Raw genomic sequence first — 25,871 nt, 5'->3', positions numbered from 1 at the left:
TGATATGGTCGAACCCAAATATCCAAATCATGAGTTACCATCTAATCAGGTCATTCATAGTGCAAAAAAACACATTTCAAAATTGTATTTCCAAAATCTGGTCACCTTAATTGACAATATAGCAAATATAGTCAATTTGTCAACCCAAAATTCATGACAATCACTGGATTAGGTTGCACATCAAAATATCATATACTCATACATAACAAGTCCAAGCAGGAATTCATGATATTTTGATATGCATCCTAATCCAGCCATTGTCATGAATTTTGACTTTGAATGTGTGTTTGTGTGACCTCAGCTCAGCCTATCAGAAAAAAGGGCCGGCCCATCCTGATAGGTCCATCCATTGCCCACTGATCAGCCAATGGCTCATTATAGATCAGCAAAAACCATTAATAAAGGCCCATGGGCCACCGCAAATGTCATCTTACTCTTTTTGTATATAGAAAAATAAAACAATAAGTTGTGTGTGTAAATTTTGACCAGCCCACCCAACAAAAAAATTCTCTAGCCCATTTGGCAGATGGCCAAGCTGCCTCTGGGTTTTTGGATGATTTTAGTTTTTCCCCCTTTCCTACAATTGTTTGCCGACCACCACAATACCATAGAAGAAGGATTCCTAAACTCTGTGAGCCAGAAGTACTTAGTTATTCTTGCCTGTTTCGTGTTCAGGGCTAGAAGGGATCCAGCTTTTGTCAAATTAAAGTCAGATTTGGACTTTTTGTAGCAGGTTAGGAGAACTCACGCAGCAGGTTAGGAGAATTAGGTTAAGATTAGGAAAAGGGTTGGGGTTAGCTAAAATTAACAAAAAATATATTTTGATCTTCATTTGACAAAAACTGGATCTCATCTAGATTACCAACCCTTCATAGGGTTGTTACTAAACGAGGTACAGCTACATTTTTTTTTACATTTTAGTCATTTAGCAGACGCTCTTATCCAGAGCGACTTACAGTAGAGTGCATACATTTTATTACATTTTTTACATTTTACATTTTTAGCTACGGACGATATTTACCATTGAACTACTGCGAGAGTTTGGATGTACGTTTTGAAGCCTGATAAATCGGTTAATTCTTATACGTCAGTGGTCGGATATCACTTTTGCTATGACAAAAGCAGCTAGAGGCAGGAGGAGAGCAATGTGCAGATAACGGGTGGTCAATAGGGAGTTTATTTGAAAATACCACATTTAGGCTGTATTGGCATTTAGCAGGACAAATTGGCTTGGTTATATTGTATCTGGTCGCTGATACATCGTAGTTCATTTTCGGACCCTATCCTTTCCCCATTCAGTTTTCCCATAGAGACGGCTGAAAGAACCAGAGGTAGCTTATTTCAGGGTTTAGGCCTACAAATCTAAGCGATATCCGACTCCGACTCTCGCGGTAGTTCAATGGTACATCTCGTCCGTAGCTGTACTCCTTCTAGTCACAACCGTTTCTCAACGGTACCGAGAACAGTTTCCTCGTAATCGTTTTTATTGTTTAGACATTTATTAACACCAAGGAACTGAACCATATGACTCATTTAACGGCACAGCATTACGTACTTACACCAGGTAGTATTTAATTCGTATTGGAGACGGGACCTGGTTGATAGCAGCTAACTAGCGTTACCCCCCCCCCCCCCCAAAAAGAACTTGCGTTACCTAGATACATCTAACAATGGCTAACTGTATGGGTTTTCACACTCAAATAGCCTCCATCATGGAGGTGCTAGCGAATGCAGCAGTGTCAGAGATCTGTAAACTCGTAGACGACGACTATGCAGTTTTTCGTTTAGAAATAACTCAAAGCCAGAAAGAAAACAGGGGATTGCGGAGGAAACTACAGCTACAGGAACTGAAGGTGGCACGGGAGCGTGCAGAGAGGACAATACGAGAGCGCGTCCTCGCCAGTCGTCCCAGTAGTGTCAAGATCCTTGACGGATACAGAGGAATGGCAAGAGGTACATTTTGCAGAAGCCTGAGGCTGCGTGGCATGTCGCCGTTAATATAAAATTGTATTGGTCACATACACATATTTAGATGTTATTGCAGGTGTAGCGAAATGCTTGTATATAGCTCATTTTATGTCGCCCCGTTCCCCTCTGCACATGTGTTCAGATGTGCTACCCAGAATTGGGTCTTAGTCAGTTTTTGGATAGTATGATTACTTCGCTATCTTGCGCAAAGACACAATCATATTCTATCCGGATTCTTGATTTACTGCATTTCCTATTATTTACTCAACGAAAACAATGTGATACATGGAACATAATACATCAATCAATAAATAGTATATCAATAAGTTATGAGAATTGTTACCTTACATCCTTTAAAAAAAATTTTTTTTAACCTTTAATTAACTAGGCAAGTCAGTTAAGAACAAATTCTTACAATGACGGCCAAACCCGGACAACGCTGGGCCAGTTGTGCACCGCCCTATGGGACTCCCAATCACGGCCGGATGTGATTCAGTCTGGATTCGAACCATGGACTGTAGTGACACCTCTTGCACTGAGATGCAGTGCGCCACTTGGGTGCCCAAATTGTAGACAGTGTCAACATAGCCACGGGAAGTAGGGGTGCTGCAGCTCCCCTGATAAATCGAAATGTAAAACACAAAAATATTAAACACCCCCCCCAAAAACATTACCACCAAATTAGTGTGCTAGACCTTTATAACCCTCCCCCAACCTAACCTAGCCACTTATTTTCCCCCAATCACACTCTCAGGTGAAGGACATCTCACTGGAGGCCATAGGAGCTTTCTGAAGCCAGTGGGACACGATACATGGAAAGATGAACAACCAATCACTGTTGATGAGGGGAGTGGAACCTCAACCCAGCACGTTATTGTGATAGAGGTTAGTGTAATGCATAAAACGTGTTATTTGTAAATCAAATGTGGCCCTTTTATTTCAGAAAGGCTCCCCTCAGCTATTCACTTGCTTACATGTACATTCTAATTTATCTGTCATAGGGGAGCTTGTGAGACTTTCCTACAACATTGAGTATGGTTACATGCACACAGTAATGTGATTATTAGCGCTGGTGGAGTTTGGATCAACTGAATGTATGCATTTTAGAAGTAGTTTTCACATACAAACTTTACATGTCCCAATTCAGAATCAAATATCCTTCCCAAAAATAACGTGATAGAACATTTATTTTGATTGGCGATTTTGTACATTTATCAGACTGCCAACAGGATTTCGCAACATTTTATTGTGATTTCTGTGGCCAAAAATGCTTGATTTGGCGGCAGAATTTCTGAAATTCTACGAAACATTTTGCGATGTTTTTTTTAACCTTCATTTCATATAAAGGCATGTGCTCAGTTTTAGGACAATTTTAAGCAGAATACAAAAACAATTAGAAACATCTAAAGTGCTCAATTTTGTTTATTTTCCTCAACAAACAGCTATGTCATAATCCACTCACACATTCACTCACACACACACCTCTTCTCTCCATCAGGCTTGGGGCTTGCTATCAACACGAGATGCACCTCCCCATTCCTTCTCTCTCTCTCAAAAAAACCCCCAAATTGATTCAAAGCTGATCAATCGCTTTCAATTTGAGGATCGACATTTCTTTCTAATAAATTGTTTTCAAAATACTTGAGATTATGATTTTTTTTCAGGGTCGTAAAGTAGATTAAGAACAGAAAACGTGGTTGATATGTACAATTATATATATTTTTTTATCCAGAAAGGATGTTCTTTCGTGATCCATATTAAGTTTTATAGAGTTTAAAACGGCAAAGCTGACAAATAGCACGCAGCGCTTTGAGCAGCGCTCTCCATAGACAGACTGGGGATAGCAGAGTGCCGACCACCCTACTAAAGCCAAGGTTAGCGGAGTAAAAGTTTGCGTGAAACGCCACTCACCTTGATTCTTTCAGCGCTTACCAGTCTTCCCTGCTACCACTTCAGTCATGGTGGTCTGCCGCTGCTGTGGGAACTGTTGTGACATTCTCGTATGCTTTGCTGATTCGAAGTGACTGTTGATTGTTGACTTTCTCTAGTTTCTAAAAACATTTGGAAATTGTTTTGCACGTTCATGAACTGTTATTTTTGTTGGAAAATGAGATTGATTTCAGTTCATTGTACTGCCTGTCAGCCATCAACCATCACCTATCATTTTCGCATGTGAATAGGCTGACAGGCCAGGGGGAAAATACTTTGTTGAAGTGTGATCGGATTGGGCCATTTTCCACGGTAACAGTACAGTAATTGGTCAAAATTACAAACCCGCTTTTGATTGGACCCTTTTATGCGCTAAAAGTGCGGGGATTGGTAAAGATTGCAAGCTCTCGCATAATATGCGCTGATTGGTTGATTTTTGCATTGAATTATGCAATCGCGGAATCCTGGAGAGACTGAACAGGTAGCCTTTCAGATGTGTCCATTTACGATTAGGGAAATCGTTCTTCTTGCAAAGCATGTCAACTTTTTTAATTGAACTATTATATTAATCTGACTATCCACAAAGAGGGAGGCTCGCTCGGCTGGTGCTAGCACATGCGCAGATCAAATACACCGCTGGAACACCGATTTTTAAGGTGTTTACATGTTCTAATAATTTAAAACGATTGCTCAGAAAACCAGGTGTTTCAATCGGCGTATGCTTACTTAGATTATGACCGTACGCCGATTTAAGATGGGCAGAGTAAGGTGTTTACATAACTATTGCATAATCTGCCTACTGCCATAATCAGTTTAATATATAATTTTTACTATGCATGTAAACATACTCTTAATGTATCCAATTCAAATCATGTACCGATAATAACCTCTCTTGTGTCAGTCTGCAGATACAGAGGCTGCAGGTCCTGAAGGATTGTCTCTGGTCAAGCAGGAGAAGACTGAAGGAGAGGAGGACCCACAGCACAGCAGAGACATCCAGACTGGAGCGGCTGTAGCACCCCCTGTAGCTACAGAGGACCCCACCAACGCTCCAGCGCAGCCCAGGACTCAACGCAGCATCATGGAGGTCAGTGGAACGCTGAACTCCGTCCTCAATTCCGAGACAGACACCAAGACTTTAACTGTAACACACAGGCTTTTACACACAGGATCTGACCACAGACCAGACCCAAAGAGACTTGGGCTGTGGAGACTGGGCTGTCCTCCTGCTCCCGGCTCAGACTATGTACCGGTATTTCACCAGAACGAGAGGACGGTTCATTCCCGTGAGGATGGTGATGGTGACGCGTTAGACACTGGCAGTAATGATCCGTCTTGTTCTTACGCTACAGAGATGGACCCTGGCAACATGCCCTTGGGTTTAGAGACACAGACTGATCTGTCTAGAGGGGACTGGAACCAGTACAGTAGTAGTGTATACTCTGAAGGGTGCCAAGATAAGAAAGTGGAGGGTCTGGTTGTAGAGGAAGTGACTGTGAAAGTGGAGGGTGACATTTCTCCCACATGGAATGCAGATAGTCACTTAGGAGACGGACCCTCACAGGGAAGATATTTCTTAGATTACAGGGAAAGCTTAGAGAAAAATCCAAATGTCGCAACCCACTCGCCTTCATACGCGTTCGGGGACCGTGACCCAGTGTCCACGTCGATGGGGCCTTCCGATTCACACAGCCGCATCCTTTTCGATCAGGTATTGCACTCAAACGACAGTGCTAGAGCCCAGGCTCGGGGAGGGGGAGAAACATCAGGCAATAGTAAAGAGAAACGGTTCCTCTGCATGTTCTGTAACAAAGGCTTCAGCAGCCCTCAGAGTGTGGAGATCCACCAGAGGGTCCACAGAGGGGTTAAACCCTTCAGCTGTACCCAGTGTCACATGCGCTTCAGCCAGTCTAGTGACCTGAAGAGGCACCAGAGGGTTCACAGAGGGGTGAAACCCTTCAGCTGTACACAGTGTCTAATGCGGTTCACCCAGTCTAGTGACCTGAAGAGGCATCAGAGGGTCCATACAGGGGAGAAACCCTTCAGCTGCCCCCAGTGTGACATGCGCTTCACCCAGGCTGGCAGCCTGAAGAGGCACCTGAAGGTCCACACAGGAGAAAGGCCGTTCGCCTGTCCGCACTGCGGGAAGAGGTTCTCAGAGAGGAGATACCTTAGGATACACCAGCAGAAAAACCATTCCACTCTATAAACTAGAAACCATTGCATGTTATAGCGTATTACGTTTCGATCAAACCCTGCGTTGTCAGCAGAAAAGATCCACAGATGCATTTGGAGTAGAGAAAGTAACACATTTCAGTGTTGAATATTCCTGGTTTGAATATTGCATCTGACAACTTGAATGAAAAATTTGTGAGGATGGTAGCGGCCTATATGGCCACTCCTATTTGCCATCTCTTCAGTATAAGCCTACAGGAAAGTAATTGTCCTCAGGCCTGGAGGGAAGCAAAAGTCATTCCGCTACCCAAGAATAGCAAAGCACCAACCCTTAGTATACTTCTTGAAAAAAAATTGTGTTTTACCAGATACAATGCTATTTCACAATAAACATATTAACAACTGACTTTCAGCCTGCTTATAGGGAAGAGCACTCAACATGTACAGCACTTACACAATGATGATTGGCTGGAAGAAATTGATAATAAGAAGCTTGTGGGAGATGTTTTGTTAGACTTCAGTGCAGCTTTTGACATTATCGATCATAATTTGCTGCTGGAAAATGTATGTTATGTCTTTACGTGCCCATTTTTACCACATTCTTGCCTGCATACCCCTTTTATACCTCCTATGCGCATGCCAGAATGCAGGTGACGAGTGGCATTAGTGGTATGCAGATGCTGGTGGGCGTTTATTTGAATAAATCCATTGAATATACACTTTCAAAAATAAATACTTTATAGTTTTTTTCAGGCAGGTCCTAAGAAACATAAGACTAATAATGTATTTTCAAAGGGATAGAATAGGCCTAGCATAAAGTGTAATGATGTTATGTACAAATGAATTAAGTCAATAGTTCATTATTTTGTTCATTAAACTCATGACACACACCTACCCCATTCAGTCAACACGCTTGTATTTTATAGTAAGAATAAAATACAAATAATATTTTTCCTACACAACCACTGTCATATTAAAAAGTGGTATTCTGAAATAGAACTCAAGCACATGCTTTTTTGATCCACGTTTCATCTATTTCCTATCCTCACAACACTTTGTTAGGGAGCAGGCCTGGGGTCTTCATCGTGATACGATAGAAAATAAGAGTCGAGTTCATATTTCACAATCTCCGCAGACTTTTGGAGTTGCCTATATGCGAACGAGCAAAATATTAGGTCTACACTTGCTACATTATAGCATTCAATATGTTTCTGATTTGCTCAGCCAGAAACCAATTAACCAAATTGCCTGAGACAAGTCCGTGAAGTCAGGCTTTTGGTCGGGAGTAGGCGTAGACTACTAAACAACTGCGAGTGAAGAGCAAAATAATCCACTTGTTGAACTGCATATTACATGCTGACAACATTTTCTAACAAATGAGCCAACTATACAACATGATCATGAGCAGCACTCACCTCAACTTAGCTAACATTTCCCCAGTGTAAATTGTAGCCTAACCGATATCCAAACGGACATTCGATGAAAACAAAAAATCTGACATTGATTGATTTATCAAGACGAGTCCCCATATTTGTCTCAAAGCAGCACGATGGCGCTATCCCAATCGAAACGGTGCTGAAATTATCATCTAGTTGACCACATGTGGGTAGGCTATTGCTTCAAATGTATTACCTCGAATGGATGACTTTGGGAGTTTCATCAAGGAACAATTTGATACATGTCTTCAATTGCATTAGCCTTATTTTATTTATTCCATTATTTTTGTCATTCAGTGATATTTATTCCCACGGTAGTTCTTTATGGATCCATCCAGTTGCGGTTAAGAAAACAGTGCACACTTAGGCGAGCTATGCGAAGAGATGGGCGAGGTGACATAGAAACTGGCGGGAGGATGGTTACAGGGCGGTGCCTAGCAACCATCAAGGGTTTAAGAGCTTAGTGCATGTCAATGCCGCCTCAGCGATACAGCTACGTATCATACTAAGCGGTAGGCAGAACTTTACCAAATTGATTACTAGGTCGTTAGGTAGAAATACAAGTTTAGGCTTTGATACCGGCAATATATATCAGATATAAAGAAAAGGCGGAAAAACAGTTGGCGGTATGGTAAAAATAGCGGGAAAACAATATATGCATTCTGATGACTGAACATTAAACACGTCAGCTACCACAGCAAGAGAAATCACTGCAACACTTAAAGAACTGCAGTCAGTTTTAGAATGGGTGGCAAGTAATAAGCTTGTACTTAATATTTTTTTTAACTAAAAGCATTGTATTTGGAACAAACCATTCACTTGGCAGCAGCTAATGGCGATCACTGATAAATACAAATACATTGTGTGATATACACTGAGTGTACAAAACATTAGGAACACCTTCCTACTATTGAGTTACACCCCCTTTTGCTCTCAGAACAGCCTCAATTCGTCGAGGCATGGACTCAACAAGGTGTCATAAAGCGTTCAACAGGGAGGCTGGCCCATGTTGACTCCAATGCTTCCCATAGTTGTGTCAAATTGGCTTGATGTCCTTTGGGTGGTGGACCATTCTTGATACACACAGGAAACTGCTGAGTGTTTAAAACCCCAGCAGCATTGCACTCAAACCGGTGCGCCTGGTAACTACTACCATACTCCGTCCGTTCAAAGGCGCTCAAATCTTTTGTCTTGCACATTCACCCTCAATGGCACGCATACACAATTCATGTCTCAATTGCCTCAAGGCTTAAAAATCTTTCTTTAACATGTCTCCTCACCTTCATCTACACTGATTGATGTGGATTTAACAGGTGACATCAATAAGGGACCATAACTTTCACCTTCACCATAGACAGAGCAGGTGTTACTAATGTTTTGTACACTATGTATGAGCCACATAAACCTAAAAAGTCTGTTACATATTGTGTTTGTACTGTGTAGGCTATATGACGTTCACAAATGCCTGTTTCATTACTTTAATTCAACTACTTCATTTTTGTCCCCAACACACTTTCAATTAGAAAATGAATGCAGTTCATGTATGTGTGGTTTTCATATGGTTTATTTAAAACTTGTCTGTTTAATAAACACAATGTGACTTTTCATTCTAAGACTTTCATTGAGACTCTCTTTTGTGTACATCACATCTGATCTCACCCTATTCTGCATATTCTGATAGCGCTTTATAACCAATATACACTTACTAAATATACCTACACATACCCACACACTAACAAACACCTACTGTACATATCAAAATAGTTTAGTCAGGTTTGTCTGATGATGACTTGACTATTTTTACCCACATCATATTTATGTCCATGATGAGTTTAACAACAATGAAGTCATTCTGTAACTACAGTTTAGGATGCAAATGTATTGGGGTGGGTAAACACACTGGGGCCATACTTGTGAATATTAGAAAAAGTTTATGTTAAAGGTAAAGTTTAAGTATCAGCACATTTTAAATCTTTGATGTAGTGGCATGTGATCAAAGCCTACATGTTAGCGGTTCCCATTACATGAGGTTGCAAGTTTAGCCCTATGATAACCTCAACAGGTGGCTGTGATTATTTCCTGTAACAAATGATGTATCAGCCAAATAAAAATTGGCAACGTAGTTGGACATGTTCCAACACGTGTTCATGGAACAGTCTTTAACAGAAGTATAACAGCATGTACTGATAATCAGAGCAACTACATCACGTGTATTTAACTGGATTGGTCAAATTGCTTTCTGTGTAGAGGGCCTAGTTCCAGATAATTGTCACAGATTGTGGCAAGGGTTCAAATCTCACATTAGTTCCCCCCCCTTTGAAATGTGGAATTATATTTGTGTTAGTGTGTTGAAAGGATGTAGCCTACAGCCAACAGTTGGAACATTAAGATTAAGAATGAATTTATTAAGGAGCTACCTCTTTCTTCAGCCTTGCAGACAAACACTGCCATGGCCTAATAATCATATTACATAGGCTATATTGTATGGACGTGTACACCTAAATGTAGCCCTACAACGTTTTATATGCATTTTTATAATCATCTACCTCGTCACATATGTGTTATTTGACTTGAGGACGAGCAATACAAAGTGTACTAGAGTAGGATTACAGGTGGTACTCTCACTATCATCCTACAGATGGCAGTATTGCAGTTTATTTTAAAGAAGTTTATCGCAAGTCCGGACTCGAACCCACGCTAAGCCTACCGTGTGTAAACTATTCCAAATCGACAATCTTAATGGAGGACGATATTTGTTATTATCAGATAGGGAATTATTTTTATTTGACAGTCAACTAACTCTGAGCGGGTCGAAAGTTTCAAGTTCCTTGGTGTCCACATCACCAACGAACTATCATTGTCCAAACACACCAAGACAGTCGTGAAGAGGGCACGACAACACCTTTCTCACCTCAGGAGGCAGAAAATATTTGGCATGGGTCCCCAGATCCTCAAAAAGTTCTACAGCTGCACCGAGAACATCCAGTACATCACTGGGGCCAAGCTCCCTGCCATCCAGGATCTATATAATAGGCGGTTTCAGAGGAAAGTCCCAAAAATGGTCCCAAGTCATACTGTTTTCTCTACTACCGCACGGTAAGCGATAACGGAGCGCCAAGTCTAGGACCAAAAGGCTCCTTAACAGCTTCTACCCCCATGCCATAAGACTGCTGAACAATTCATCAAATGGCCACCGGACTATTTACATTGACCCCCCCATTGGTTTTGTACACAGCTGCTACTCGCTGTTTATTATTTATGCATAGCCACTTCACCCCTACCTACATGTACGAAGTACATCGACTAACCTGTACCCCCGCACATTGACCCTGTATATAGCCTCGTTATTATTTTATTATTTTATTGTGTTACTTTTGATTATTTTTTACTTGAGTTTATTTTGTAAATATTTTTTTAACTCTTCTTAAACTGCGCTGTTGGTTAAGGGCTTGTAAGTAATCATTTCACGGTAAAGTCTACACTTGTTGTATTCGGCTCATGTGACAAAGTTTGATTTGATGATCATATTCTGTACTATAGGAGCTCCGATCAACAGCAGAGCTATAACCTACATTCACATCAGATAGTGTCCTCCTTATGCTATAACCTATTATATGGGACTTTGCATGGTACACTTCCATTGTCGATAGGCTATAGTCCTACGGAAATAAAAATGTATCACTCCTGGAACCCGTCTCATGTGAAATCCATGAATTCAATGTAAACATGCAGACCGACACAGGCTACTGGCACAGCTACATAAATAATCAACGCTACTCTAGTATATTCTATATCATATAGACGTGTGGGCTTGCACCTACATCTACAATGTTATATATGCATTATTATAATCATCCACTTCGTCATGTGTGGACCAGCAGTGAACAGTATTTCCCTTAACAAAAATGCTTGAAGCGAGGGGTTTTCGAACCCGCATTTAACGAACACTGTCTTTTTCGAGTCAACCGCATTAGCGCTGTTTGTCACCTGAAAGGCAATGGCTACGGTACATGACAGCTATTTGACAAGTCCATAAGGCAAAAAAAAGTTGACCTATTTTAAGAAATGCCATTGTTTTGTGGAGAAAAAGTTTAAGCTCGATGATTAGCTGTTACCGGAAATAATCAAGGCCACCCGGTGAGGTTTGCATAGGGCTAAATGTGCAACCTTATGTAATGGGAACCGCTAACATGTAGCCTTTGATCACGTGCCACTACCTCAACAATTTTAATAGGCTGAGTGACCCCTTACACTCGAGGGTCGAGTGCCTGCTAGTTTTCGCTCCTCCCTTGTACTTGATTGCTGAATTAAGGTCAGTAATTAGTAAGGAACACCCCTCACCTGGTTTTCTAGGTCTTAATTGAAAGAAAAAAAACTAAAACCAGCAGACACTAGGCCCTTCATGGAATGAGTTTGACACCCCTGGCCTCATTTTTATTTTATTTAACTAGGCAAGACAGTTAGGAACACATTCTTATTTACAATGATGGCCTAGGAACAGTGGGTTAACTGCCTTGTTCAGGGGCAGAACAACAGATTTTTACCTTGTCAGCTCGGGGATTCGATCTACAACCTTTCGGTTATTGGCCCAACGCTCTAACCAGTAGTGATGGGTCGTTCGCGAACGAGTAGGCTCTAAGAGCCAGCTCTTGTAGGTGAACGTTGGGAGCCGGCTCGCATATCAAAGAGCCAAATCTATTTATAAAAAATAAAGATATGAATAATCAAAAGATGTAAATTAATAGAATTAACTAATTCAAAGAACAAAAAAATAAAAATAATAATATAGGCCTAAATGCTCAAGCGCACACACATTCGTTCTGACTGTCTGCTCAGACTAACAGCCTCACCTGTTGATCCTGTCAATCAGACACGCAGTGTCAACCAATGAACCAAAGATGCGTGAGGGAGGGCCGAGCCAACTCACTCACAGTCACACACTTAGCAGCCGAGGAGAGAGAGGAAGGACAGCTGTGAAAACAACAGCTGGAAAATGAGTCGGAAGCACAGTAGCATTTGGATGCATTTTAATAATGTAGACAATGTTAGAGCACAGTGTAGAATTTGCCAAAACAAAATCTCATATAAAGCCGGTTCTACGCACAACCTACACCGGCATATGCGAACTGTGCACCCAACGGTGAAGCTTCGAGAAACTAGCGGGCCTGCTAGTGATAGTGGTGGAGCCAGCACATGGAGGTGTATCCACTCAGTCAAGTAGGCCTACTCCGCAACCCACAGCAACGCAGTCTTCTATGGACCAGTTTATGCCAAAGTCTATGTCTGTAGCAAAACAAGGCCAAATTGATATTGCATTGGCTAAAATGATTGGCACCGATTTCCAGACATTTTCGATCGTGGAGGACAGAGGTTTTAGAAATTATAGCAATAGTCTAAATCCAATGTACACAATTCCAAGCAGGAAAATCACTTATTCCACAACTGTACGAGAGCACACAGGCATCAGTGCGGGAAAGACTCCAAAAAGCTACTGCAGTTTGCCTTACCACTGACTGGGCAACCACTTCTTACATGTCGGTTACATGTCACTTCATTGAAGATTTTTCGATGTCTAGCTGTCTTCTGGACTGCTTTGAGTTCAGCGACAGACACACCCCAGAGAACTTGTTGAGAGTGGCCGGAGAATGGCAAGTAGATGGAAAAGTGGTCTGTTGTGTTAGCGACAATGTAGCTAACATAACCAAAGCCATGAACATTTTTAAATGGACCCATCATCCATGTCTTGCCCACACAATCAACCTGATTGTAAGAGATGCTCTGAAGGTGATGAAGCCCACCGTGGACAAAGTGAAAGCAGCTGTGGAATTCTTCGCAGGAGCACAGTAGGTGCTGAAAAACTCAAGTCTACACAACACCAGATGAGGATGCCTGAGCTGAGGCCTAAACAAGACTGCACTACAAGGTGTAATTCAACATTTTATATGTTGAAGCGGTTTCTTGAGTCAAAGGATGCCATCATCTCTACCCTGGCCATTGTCAATGCACCTGTTGATGTTCTGACCCAAGAGGAATAATGGGAGGTGGTGGAGGAGGTGTGCAGAGTCCTGGAAACCTTTGAGCAGGTCATATGGAGATCAGTGGAGTGAGGTACAGTAAGCCATTATTACTACATCATTATTTAATCCAGTATTATATATGTATATGGGCAGTAGATGAGAATGTAGTATCAGCAGACAAAACATGAACCTGAACTAATAAGTTACTGTTCTCTCTTTTCAGCTATGTGACAGCCTCAAAAATGATAATCCTGTGTAAGGGTCTGCAGCGAATCACAGCCAGCCGCCAGAGAGAAGCAAATGTAACCACAGGATATGTGACAGAGTTGGTGGACACCCTATGTTCATCAATGGACAGAAAGTTCCACAGAATGGAATATAATCATGTGCTATCAGAAACCGTTGCACTTGACCCCAGGTTTAAGAAGTTAGCCTTCAGTGATGCCAGAGCGATTGATGAGGCTCTTCAAAGAATAACCTCAGCAGAAGAGAGGGACATCCCCAGCAGTCAGCTGGCTCAGGCACCAGGGCAACAGGAAGAAGAGGGAGCAGATGGAGCAGAAGCACCAGCAGTAGCGCCACAAACGTCTGCTGTTTGGATGCTGTTTGACGAGAGAGCAACTGGGGATGCAGTACGAAGGAATCCCTCAGCAGATGCCATAATGGAGGTCCGATTATATTTGGAGGAGCCCCTCCAAAGATCTGCAGATCCTCTGAGCTGGTGGAAGAACAAGGCCTCTGTCTACCCACGGCTTACTAAAGTCATGAAAGGGAGACACTGCATAGTGGCCACATCTGTTCCCTCTGAGAGGGTCTTCTCAAAAACGGGACAAATAATTACTGAGAGAAAAAACATCAGCCCCTCAAAAGTGAGGCAGCTTGCATTTCTGAATGCAAATCTCTCATAAAAGCAAAATATGGTCAGCATTGCTGTGTGCTGCTGGTTATAACATGGCAATAAATAAAAGAGAGAAAAGAAGGACCAGTTTAATGTTTTAAGTGGGATGCTGCAGTTTTGTACATTGTTATTTATTTTTCTTTGATATGGTGCAATATTCTATTATTATGTTGTTCAGATTGTATTCGTTTTGAATTGTTACATTTATATGCTCTTTGTTTATATACATTTAAAAAAGTTATACTTTAAATGCACATGTGTAATAGCATCCTTTCTTCACATTTATTTCAATTTGTGGGATGCTGCAGTTTTGCAAATAGTTATTTATTTTTCTTTGATATGGTGCAATATTCTATCATGCTGTTCAGATTGTATTCGTTTTGAATGGTTAGATTTATATGCATTTTGATTATATACATTAAAAAGTTATACTTTAAATGCAAACTTTTTCATAACAAACCAATGCATTTTTAAATACATTGTGGTTAAGGTAGAGTATGATTTCATTTAATAATTTAATTAGAATTGTTTTAACACCAATCATAGTCAAACTATCGCAAACTGTTTGACTTGAAAAAATACAAAACATATTTTTTTAAAGAGCCGTTTGGGAGCCAAAAGAGTTGTCTCTTTTTGGTGAGTTGAGCCGAACGAGCCGGCTCACTGAAAAGACCCGGAATGCCCATCACTACTAACCCACTATGCTACCTGCCGCACCTATATGATAGGGCTGAATTGAGATGTTTCTTACAGAAGAAATATGGAATGCATAACTATGGTAGCAATAAAAAGGGATCACTTTGGAGATTATGGGAAAATTAGACTATAGGTGAGGACAACAGTTAATCTGACACAAGACTGAATCCAAACATTAACTGTTGATTTGTGTATTTTACATTTACTGTAATATTTGCCGCATTTGTTGTTAACAAAATCTGAAAATACTCTGGATACATTCAGTAACATGAAAAATATTAATGGAAAATTTGGGGAAAGTGCAACATAAAACAAAAAAATTACAAGGGTTTGAGCGGTAGGTCTAACTGGTTATATTTCCAACATGGCTATCTAAGTAACAAAATACGATCTTACAGTGTTAGGCTTTCACAAGGCAAATCAGAGAAGCAGATCTTAAATTTGCTGCACATAGAATAGAGTCATGAGTGCATTGTCGGAGTGAGGGAAATGCTGTGTTCAAATTTCTTAAGAAAACGACAAACGGGCTCATTCTGTTCAAACTCAATTGCATACACATATTTAGCAGATTTTATTGCGGGTCAGAACAACCCAGGGTATGACGCCATGTTATTTGTGACTGTACATCAAGCATAGTGATCATAAATGTTGACAATGTATATAACATGAGTTTTATGATATGGAAATGTGAAGTGCACATTTGGACAAACTGGTTTTTGGCTTGCTTGTATGACATCAAAGCTGTATTTATTATAATCCTCAACATCGCATCTTGCAAAATACATTAAGTCCTCTTTATGTACAGCATTTCCCTCACTCAGACAACAAAAAAAATGCTAAAGTTGCCCAATTCCCAGGAGGCATGTGGTCAACTTCTTGCCGCGCACTGTGTTCAAATTCGCAAGTATGGCCCCCACATGTTGAAAGTGTGTTTATTATCTGTGTGTATGTCTATAATCTGTATCACCTGTCTCTTCCAGGATGAGGAGGGTCCAGGGGTGCTGCTGGTGAAGGAGGAGGGGTGTGAGGAGGATCTGGGGAACCCTAAGGGGACCATGGTCATGGAGGACAACCAGACTACACCTCCTCCTGAACCCACAGAGGAACCAGCTGAGCAGCACAGGACCACATACAGTCTCACTGAGGTGAGCCTACTGTAAACTGTCTGTATGGGCTCCCGAGTGGCGCAGTGGTCTAAGGTACTGCATCTCAGTGCAATAGGCATCACTACAGTCCCCGGTTCGAATCCAGGCTGTATCACATCCGGACGTGATTGGGAGTCCCATAGGGCGGCCACAATTGGCCCAGCGTCATCCGGGTGTGGCCGGGGTAGGCCATCATTGTAAATAATAATTTGTTCTTAACTGACTTGCCTAGTTAAATTTTTAAAATGCTATTAGGTTAGGGCCCGGCGTATCCACAAAGCCTCTTAAAACATGAGTGCCGATCTAGGATCAGTTTAGCCTTTCAGATCATAATGAATAAGATTATATAGAGAGATCCTAGAACAGCGCTCGTACTCAGAGACTCTTTGTAGATATGGGCTCAGGGCTTCATTCATTTTGTCTTAAGTGTGTGACCATGTCTTTGAATGATAAAACCATGAAAGAGAGTTTAGTAATCAAATCAACTAACATGTTTGCATAGTACTCATAGCCCAATCAGAAGATGCTCAATAGCAGGGTGCTCATATCAGATTTCTTGATCCAACATCCTCTCACTCGGTATCTCTTACAGTCAGTAGACATGGAGGATGGGAAGCCTGATCTGCTGCTAGTCAAAGAGGAGACCATAGAAGACGGCCCAGAGAGCATTGATCTGCTGAGTAGACTAAAGATGGGGGAGCAAGGTAAGAAATACATATAGCCTACATACCAAGGTTATTATAGTTTTTTGTTTTATATTTGTTTTTCTTTCTATTTGTTTTAAGATGTTTAAAAAAAATCTGTTTAGATTCAGTTAGTTTTCAGAACTGATTTCCTCGCTTCATAGTTTTATACAAGCATTTCTATTTATTTTTTATTTTTTGTTTGTTTTAGGGACAGAAGTAGCCTATGCGTGGGAGGCTAGGAGCCATTTATACATTTTCTGTTTTTGTGGATGTCACTACTTTCCACTGTGGGGCAGTAATACATAAGGTGATGGGTCAGGTCGTTAGGTTTAAAGGTAGACTCAGTGAGATGACATAGATGCACCAAGTAAACAGTAGTAGTGGGTCAATTTCCTCAATGACGAGGAGCTTTGAAGCGCGAGGTTAAACTTCTTCGCTGTTTTCGTCCCTTGGTACCAAGTTGTAGCAGCATGAAGCGCACCCATGTTCAGATACTCTGTGTGACTGTGTGAGAGCAAAATCTTGCATGGCTGACACCTGCCCGATCTTACAACACCTGGATAAGTTTTTTACATACCAGCTAACCACATCATGGTCACGTTCCCCTGCTCAGATGTCACATGCATCAACGAATGGTTGCGTGCCACGTCATAGACTGATTTACAAAACATGGCTACCACTTTGAAGATGCAACATATTTTTTGTTGTGAAACAAACAAGAAATAAGACAAAAAAAATTAAAACGTGAGCGTGCATAACTATTCACCCCCCCAAAGTCAATACATTGTGCAGCAATTACAGCTGCAAGTCTCTTGGGGTATGTTTCTATAAGCTTGGCAGATCTAGCCACTGGGATTTTTTCCCATTCTTCAAGGCAAAACTGCTCCAGCTCCTTCAAGTAGGATGGGTTCCGCTGGTGTACAGCAATCTTTAAGTCATACCACAGATTCTCACTTAAATTGAGGTCTGGGCTTTGACTAGGCCATTCCAAGACATGTAAATGTTTCCCCTTAAACCACTCGAGTGTTGCTTTAGCAGTATGCTTAGGGCCATTGTCCTGCTGGAAGGTGAACCTCCGTCCCAGTCTCAAATATCTAGAAGACTGAAACAGGCTTCCCTCAAGAAATTCCCTGTATTTAGCCGCCATCCATCATTCCTTAAATTCTAATTCTGACCAATTTCCCCATCCCTGCTGATGAAAACCATCCCCACAGCATGATGCTGCCACCACCATGCTTCACTGTGGGGATGGTGTTCTCGGGATGATGTTCTCGGGATGATGAGAGGTGTTGGGTTTGCGCCAGACATAGCGTTTTCCTTGATGGCCAAAAAGTCTCCCACGTGCCTTTTGGCGTACGCCAAACGTGTTTGCTTATTATTTCTTTAAGCAATGGCTTTTTTCTGGCCACTCTGCCGTAAAGCCAAGCTCTGTGAGGTGTACGGCTAAAAGTGGTCCTATGGACAGATACTCCAGTCTCCGCTGTGGGGCTTTGCAGCTCCTTCAGGGTTATCTTTGGTCTCTTTGTTGCCTCTCTGATTAATGCCCTCCTTGCCTGGTCTATGAGTTTTGGTGGGCGGCCATCTCTTGGCATGTTTATTTTGGTGCCATATTCTTTCCATTTTTTAATAATGGATTTATTGGTGCTCCTTGGGATGTTCAAAGTTTCTGATATTTTTTATAACCCAACCCTGATCTGTACTTCTCCACAACTTTGTCCCTGACCTGTTTAGAGAGCTCCTTGGTCTTCATGGTGCCGCTTGCTTGGTGGTGCCCCTTGTTTAGTGGTGTTGTAGACTCTGGGGCCTTTCAGAACAGGTATATATATACTGAGATCATGTGACACTTAAATTGCACACAGGTGGACTTATTTAACTAATTATGTGATTTCTGAAGGTAATTGGTTGCACCAGATCTTATTTAGGTGCTTCATAGTAAAGGGGGTGAATACATATGCACGCACCGCTTTTCCGTTTTTTACTTTTTAGAATTTTGTGAAACAAGTTATTTTTTTCATTTCACTTGTAAGATCTGGCATTTGTCAGCAACGTCTGAGCAGAGGAACACTACTGACATGTTACAGATATCTAGTGCCGACTGCACAGTAAATGACGTGGTACGCAATCATTGGTTGATGCATGTAACATCTGAGCAGGGGAACGCAAGCAATATCTGCCGTGCTACTCATGGCAACGTCATCTCGCTGAGTCTACCTTTAAATTAAAGTAAATCTCAATGTGACCCGGCAGATTCAGAAGCTTAAACTCCATTAGGAAAAAAAGCTTAACTCTATTAGATTTTTGCACAATTTTCTTTAGAAAAAACAACTACAACTGAACATAATTCATGATGGATTTTATTTAAGTTTGTTTTGGAGTCAAAGATAGTTTCAGTATAGTTGTAGTTTTTCAAATGAGTTTGTTAATTATTTTATTTCAGTTTACTAAATTGTTTTTTCATGATTAGTTTGTTTTAGTTTACTTTAAAAACCCTGTATATAATAGCCTTGTATATAATAACCTTGTATATAATAACCTTGTATATAATAACCTTGTATATAATAACCTTGTATAAACAGTGCATCCGGAAAGTATTCAGACCCCTTGACTTTCTCGACATTGTTACGTTACAGCCTTATTCTAAAATTGATGAACAAATAAATACAGTTGAAGTCGGAAATTTACATACACATTATTAGTAATTAAAACTCGTTTTTCAACCACTCCACAAATTTTTGGTAACAAACTATAGTTTTGGCAAGTCGGTTAGGACATCTACTTTGTGCATGACACAAGTCATTTTTCCAACAATTGTTTACAGACAGATTATTTCACTTATAATTCACTGTATCACAATTCCAGTGGGTCAGAAGTTTACATACACTAAGTTGACTGTGCCTTTAAACAGCTTGGAAAATTCCAGAAAAGGATGTCATGGCTTTAGAAGCTTCTGATAGTCTAATTGACATAATTTGAGTCAATTGGAGGTGTACCTGTGGATGTATTTCAAGGCCTACCTTCAAACTCAGCACCTCTTTGCTTGACATAGTCACCTGGAATGCATTTCAATTAACAGGTGTGCCTTGTTAAAAGTTAATTGTGAAATTTATTTTCTTCTTAATGCGTTTGAGCCAATCAGTTGTGTTGTGACAAGGTAGAGTTGGTATACAGAAGATAGCCTATTTGGTAAAATACCAACTCCATAATATGGCAAGAACAGCTCAAATAAGCAAAGAGAAACAACAGTTCCTCATTACTTTAATAACATGAAGGTCAGTCAATCCAGAAAATGTAAACTTTGAAAGTCTCCTTAAGTGCAGTCGCAAAAAACATCAAGCACTATGATGAAACTGGCTATGGAAGACCCAGAGTTACCTCTACTGCAGATGATAAGTTCATTAGAGTTACCAGCCTCAGAAATCGGCAATTAACTGTACTTCAGATTGCAGCCAAAAGAAATGCTTCACGGAGTTCAAGTAACAGACACATCTCAACATCTCAACTGCTTGAATCAAACAGAAAACATGACTAAAGGACACCAATAAGAAGAACAGACTTGTTTGGGCCAAGAAACATGACCAATGGTCATTAGACCAGTGGAAATCTCTCCTTTGGTCTGATGAGTTCAAATGAAAGATTTTGGGTTCCAATTGCCATGTCTGTGAGATGCAGAGTAGGTGAACGGATCATCTCCGCATGTGTGTTTCCCACTGTGAAGCATGGAGGAGGAAGTGTGATGGTGTGGGGGTGCTTTGCTGGTGAAACTGTCAGGGATTTATTTAGAATTCAAGGCACACTTAACCAGCATGGCTACAACAGCATTCTGCAGCGATACACCATCCCATCTGGTTTTCGCTTAGTGGGACTATCATTTGTTTTTCAACAGGACAACGACCCAACACACACCTCCAGGCTGTGTAAGGGCTATTTGACCAAGAAGGAGAGTCATGGAGTGCTGCATCAGATGACCTGGCCTCCACAATCAACCGACCTCAACACAATTGAGATGGTTTGGTATGAGTTGGACCGCAGAGTGAAGGAAAAGCAGCCAACAGGTGCTCAGCATTTGTCTGAACTCCTTCAAGACTGTTGGAAAAGCATTCCTCATTAAGCTGGTTGAGAGAATGCCAAGAGTATGCAAAGCAGTCATCAAGGCAAAGGGTGGCTACTTTGAGGAATCTAAACTCTAAAATAGATTTTGATTTGTTTAAAACATTTTTGGTTACTACATGATTCCATATGTGTTATTTCATACTTTTGATGTCTTCACTATTATTCTATAATGTAAAAATAAAGAAAAACCCTGGAATGAGTAGGTTTGTCCAAACTTTTGACTGGTACTGTAAGTATTCAGTACTTACAGTACTTTGGTGATGGACCTTTGGCAGCGATTACAGCTTTGAGTCTTCTTGGGTATGACGCTGAAAGCTTGCCACACCTATATTTGGAGAGTTTCTCTCATTCTTCTCTGCAGATCCTCTCTGTCAGGTTGGATGGGGAGCGTCGCTGCACAGCTATTTACAGGTCTCATTTGAGATGTTAGATCAGGTTCAAGTGCTGGCTCTGGCTGGGCCACTCAAGGACATTCAGAGACTTGTCCCGAAGCCACACCTGCATTGTCTTGGCTGTGTGCTTAGGGTCGTTATCTTTGGTTTCATCAGACCAGAGAATCTTGTTTCTCATGGTCTGAGTCCTTTAGGTGCCTTTTGGCAAACTCCAGGCAGGCTGTCATGTGCCTTTTACTGAGGAATGACTTCCGTCTGGCCACTCTACCATAAAGGCCTGATTGGTGGAGTGCTGCAGCGCTGGTTGTCCTTCTGGAAGGTTCTCCCATCTCCACAGAGGAACTCTGTAGCTCTGTCAGAGTGACCATCAGGTTTTTGGTCTCCTCCCTAACCAAGGCCCTTCTCCCCCGATTGCTCAGTTTGGCCAGGCAGCCAGCTCTAGGAAGATTATTGGTGGTTCCAAGCTTCTTCCATTTAAGAATGATGGAGGCCACTGTGTTCTTGGGGACCTTTAATGCTGCAGACATTTTTTGGTACCCTTCCCCAGATCTTCGCCCCGACACAATCCTGTCTCGGAGATCTACGGACAATTCCTTTGACCTCATGGCTTGGTTTTTCTCTCTGACATGCACTGTCTACTGTGGGACCTTATACAGACAGGTCTGTGCCTTCCCAAATCATGTCCAATAAAAAATGTTTTACCACAGGTGGAATCCAATCAAGTTGTAGAAACATGTCAAGGATGATCAGTGGAAACAGGATGCACCTGCGCTCAATTTTGAGTGTCATAGCAAAGGGTCTGAATACTTATGTAAATAAGGTATTTCTGTTTTTTATTTCTAAAAACCTGTTTTGGCTTTGTCATTATGGGGTATTGTGTGTAGATTGATGAGAAAAAACATTTATTAAATCAATTTTAGAATAAGGTTGTAACTTAACAAATTGTGGAAAAGGGGAAGGGGTCTGAATTCTTTCTGAAGGCACTGTAATGACCAGTAATAGATCTTCAATGGGAATAGGGATGTACCTGGATATTTTTTTCTTAAATTTCATTCATGAAATTAAATCAATACAACTTATGTTTACATACAAAGCACACATTATAATGTATGAACTTGACCAGGTAATTGACAAAAAAAACTCCATATGTAAAGTTTTCTGCCATGTTTGTAAAGTCTATTTTCTAACTTCTTCCTGCAGGTGGTTGGCTGGAGGCTAACAGAGGAGACTGGGGAGCCATCTTGGATACCCAGACGGGTGCAGCCAAGGGCCCAGGGTACATCATCACCGAGCAGGCCAGGACCAAAGGCGACTTAGTGGAGGCCAGTGGATGGGACAGCATCCTCAACTCTGGGCTGGGGAACAACACTGTTAACCACAACCAGAAACAGACAATTGAACACAAAACAACAACAAAACTAAATCTCCAAGACAACAGACTGGCTGAGACCAGGACGAGGCGTCGATTTGGTCTACGAGGATGGGGAGGTGTTGGTATGCGGCAGGAGAGAACAGACATAGACTCGGCTAGCGATGCTCCATCCTGTTCTTATAGTTGTGATTCAGAGAGACTGATGGCGCCTCAGATTAACTCCCTGACAGGTGCTGCCTTCAGCCTGCCTTCTATAGGATCTATCAACTGGAACATGGACCCTGCGACAACACAGACACTCCCTGTCCTCCGTCCTCACACTCTCCTAATGTTAAACCAGACCTCAGACAATGCCAGAGTCTCAACACTAAATGGCTACACAAGCCCATTAACAAATGAGAGTAGCAGAGACGGAATCAGGAAAGGTGGCAGTGCCAAAGAGAAGCGCTTCCACTGTTCATTCTGTGGGAAAGCCTTCACTTTCCCCAAACAGGTGGAGATCCACCAGAGGATGCACACGGGGGAGAAACCTTTTGGCTGCCACCTGTGCCGGGCCAGTTTCTCAGACTCATCAAACCTGAAGAGGCACCAGAGGGTCCACACAGGGGAGAAACCCTACAGCTGCCCCCAGTGTGAGAAGAGGTTCTCCCATCAGCACCAGCTAAAGATGCACCTGAAAGTCCACACGGGAGAGAGGCCGTTTGCCTGTACGCACTGTGGGAAGAGGTTCTCAGAGAGGAGCTACCTCAGGATACACCAGAAGAAAATGCACACGGCCCATGTATAGAGTATAGTGGTGACATGTAATGTAGTACTAGTTAGTATGTTTGTAGTCAATTCTGTTGTTTTTGGATGTAGTTGGGAACTGGATGAGGTGAACTGAGTATGATGAGGCAGAGTAGATTATGTGGTGATGTTTATTGTGATGCTGTCTGTAAAAATACTTCAACCTTGTCCTGTTGTTTGATGCTGGGGTTTTATGAGGAAATGATAGTCCCTTAATTAATGTTTACTTGACATGAAGTAGTAAAGATGTGTGTAATGTGATGTTGAACTGTTTCCAAAGTATTCTAAAACAAATTTTATCAAAGTGAGGGTACCAGATTTACAGAAAAGGTAAAGTGTTACCACAGTGAGAAAAGTTATTCTACTTGTCACATGTATTATTTTGTGAAATAAAAGTTCTGTACTTCACGTTGTGAGCGTAGGAACATTTTGTTGAAATGAAATACAACATTTTATCTGTGCTGACTGGCTTGTTTTTTTGTATCATTGAAGGGACTGAGTTTCCCTTATCTCAGTGGAACCAAAAGATTCTTGAAGTATTATTATTTGAAGTATTATTATTTTTTATAATAAAGTATTATTTTTTATAATAAACTCCAAGTAAGTTGAGCCAAAGGGGTAAGTTGAGCAACCCTTGTTTCTAGGTAACCATACACACACACAATAATTTCACCAAATAAGTCATAATTTCATGGAGTCTGTGAAGGAAGAAACGACATGGAAAAAGTGGTAAGCAAGTTAGGTCCAAAAAGCAGATTCAGTGGAATGAATGTATTCGAGGTTTCATAATGCTTGTATCTAAACCAAAATGTATAATTTTGAGATTGTTCTATACATCATTTGGGGTCTCTATAAGCTTGAGGTCCTAAACATAGCATGAAAGTGCATCCATGGTCAAAATAATATAGTCAAAATGTTTGCCTTGGGGTAAGTTGAGCCAATGGAAGTGTTTTACTCCCTGGTGTAATGCAAGGCATTATCACTGTTATATGAGGTTACAACAGGGCCTGGTCTATGGTAAAAGTGTTTTTTTAAAGTACAAAGTGTTTGTTAGGTGATAAGCCTGTGTTAAACTATGCTTAAAATTATTTTGAAAAAGCGATTGTGTTGAATTGTGTTTTGGACATAAAGATAGACATGGTTTTATAGGAGGCTTAACTTACCCTGTCCCGCAGCTCAACTTACCACATACCACTTTCTTTTTTTGGACAAGCTATTTTTTCAAAAGTGTAATGTTTACATGAATTCATGAACTTCCAGGGATACACAACATCCTGAAATATGTGTAGATATCTTTGATAGAAAGAATATACTATATTCCCCTTGACGGAGTGATACTGAATGTAAACAATTTACCCCACGCCTCCCTACTTGAACCACAGTGTTAGAGATGGGCTTGACTGTGGTTAACATGTTATAATATCATGTAATATATAATAATATATGCCATTTAGCAGATACTTATCTAAAGCGACTTAGTCGTGCGTACATACCTTTTTCCGTATGGGTGGTCTCGGAAATCGAACCCACTATCCTGGCATTGCAAGCGCCTTGCTCTACTAACTGAGCTAAAGTGGACTGCAGAGGGGTCATGTCATGTTTCTGTGTGTACAGCAGAGTTTCTTATATAAACCTTTTTATGCTCTTCTGTACAATTTGTGTTTACAGTCTGCAGTCCACGAAGACCTCCTGATATCCAATGTTACTGGTGGGAAAGACTGGACCTCTGAAGCGGCTGGTCACAAACCCTAGCCACGGATCAGAACCATGGATAAGGAGCCGTTGATCTTTTTTCCTGAGTTGGAACCGAGGCCGAACCATGAGGGACAGAGAGTCCACCACCACTACATAGAACACAACCAGTGGACAGGTGGACTGAACAACCTCAGTCCTGGTGGTCATCAGAGAGACAGAGGCTCCAGTCAGAGATCCAGTCTGCAGCCCAGACCCTTCTCTTCACAGTCTTAGTGCAGGGATGGAGCAGGGCCTGGGGCTGATAGAGATAGACCCTCCTGTTCCTATGATACAAACACCACAGTATCCATGATGAACAGAGCAGGTCACCCTGGGCTTTCCTCAGTTACCTCAGGATTACCTCGTCAAAACAGACAGTCAGGATGGGTGTTCACCACAGGAGGTATCTAGCCTAAGACAGCACACAATCCCAACAACACTCAAACAATGGCTAGAGGTCAAGGAGGGAGCTCAAAGACTAACCAACTGAGGGTGGGGGCTCCTGCTTCTGCCTCCTCTGGTGTCAT

At 41.4% G+C, this 25,871-nt stretch overlaps 1 protein-coding gene across 1 annotated transcript; it reads left to right on the top strand.

Annotated features, from left to right (window-relative positions):
- The first annotated feature begins 562 nt into the window (after positions 1–562).
- On the top strand, positions 563–24,011 carry LOC139577672 (uncharacterized). Its single transcript, XM_071404832.1, has 6 exons — positions 563–1,953; positions 2,723–2,853; positions 4,799–4,984; positions 16,100–16,264; positions 16,857–16,968; positions 22,653–24,011. Exons 1-6 carry the CDS (start codon positions 1,671–1,673, stop codon positions 23,609–23,611), a joined length of 1,836 nt encoding a protein of 611 aa, XP_071260933.1. The 5' UTR covers positions 563–1,670; the 3' UTR covers positions 23,612–24,011.
- Positions 24,012–25,871: the final 1,860 nt, after the last annotated feature.

This window comes from Salvelinus alpinus, chromosome 6, assembly GCF_045679555.1.
Source record: "Salvelinus alpinus chromosome 6, SLU_Salpinus.1, whole genome shotgun sequence".
Lineage (NCBI taxonomy): Eukaryota > Metazoa > Chordata > Actinopteri > Salmoniformes > Salmonidae > Salvelinus > Salvelinus alpinus.
Note: the sequence above shows the minus strand (reverse complement) of the source record. Positions and strands in the feature narration are given on the sequence as shown.

Excerpts from the sequence above, each read along its gene's own strand:
- LOC139577672 (XM_071404832.1), top strand. The coding sequence starts at position 1,671 with ATGGCTAACTGTATGGGTTTTCACACTCAAATAGCCTCCATCATGGAG. Across the intron at positions 4,985-16,099 it reads CTCAACGCAGCATCATGGAG|GATGAGGAGGGTCCAGGGGT; the intron begins GTCAGTGGAACG and ends TGTCTCTTCCAG. Across the intron at positions 16,969-22,652 it reads ACTAAAGATGGGGGAGCAAG|GTGGTTGGCTGGAGGCTAAC; the intron begins GTAAGAAATACA and ends TTCTTCCTGCAG.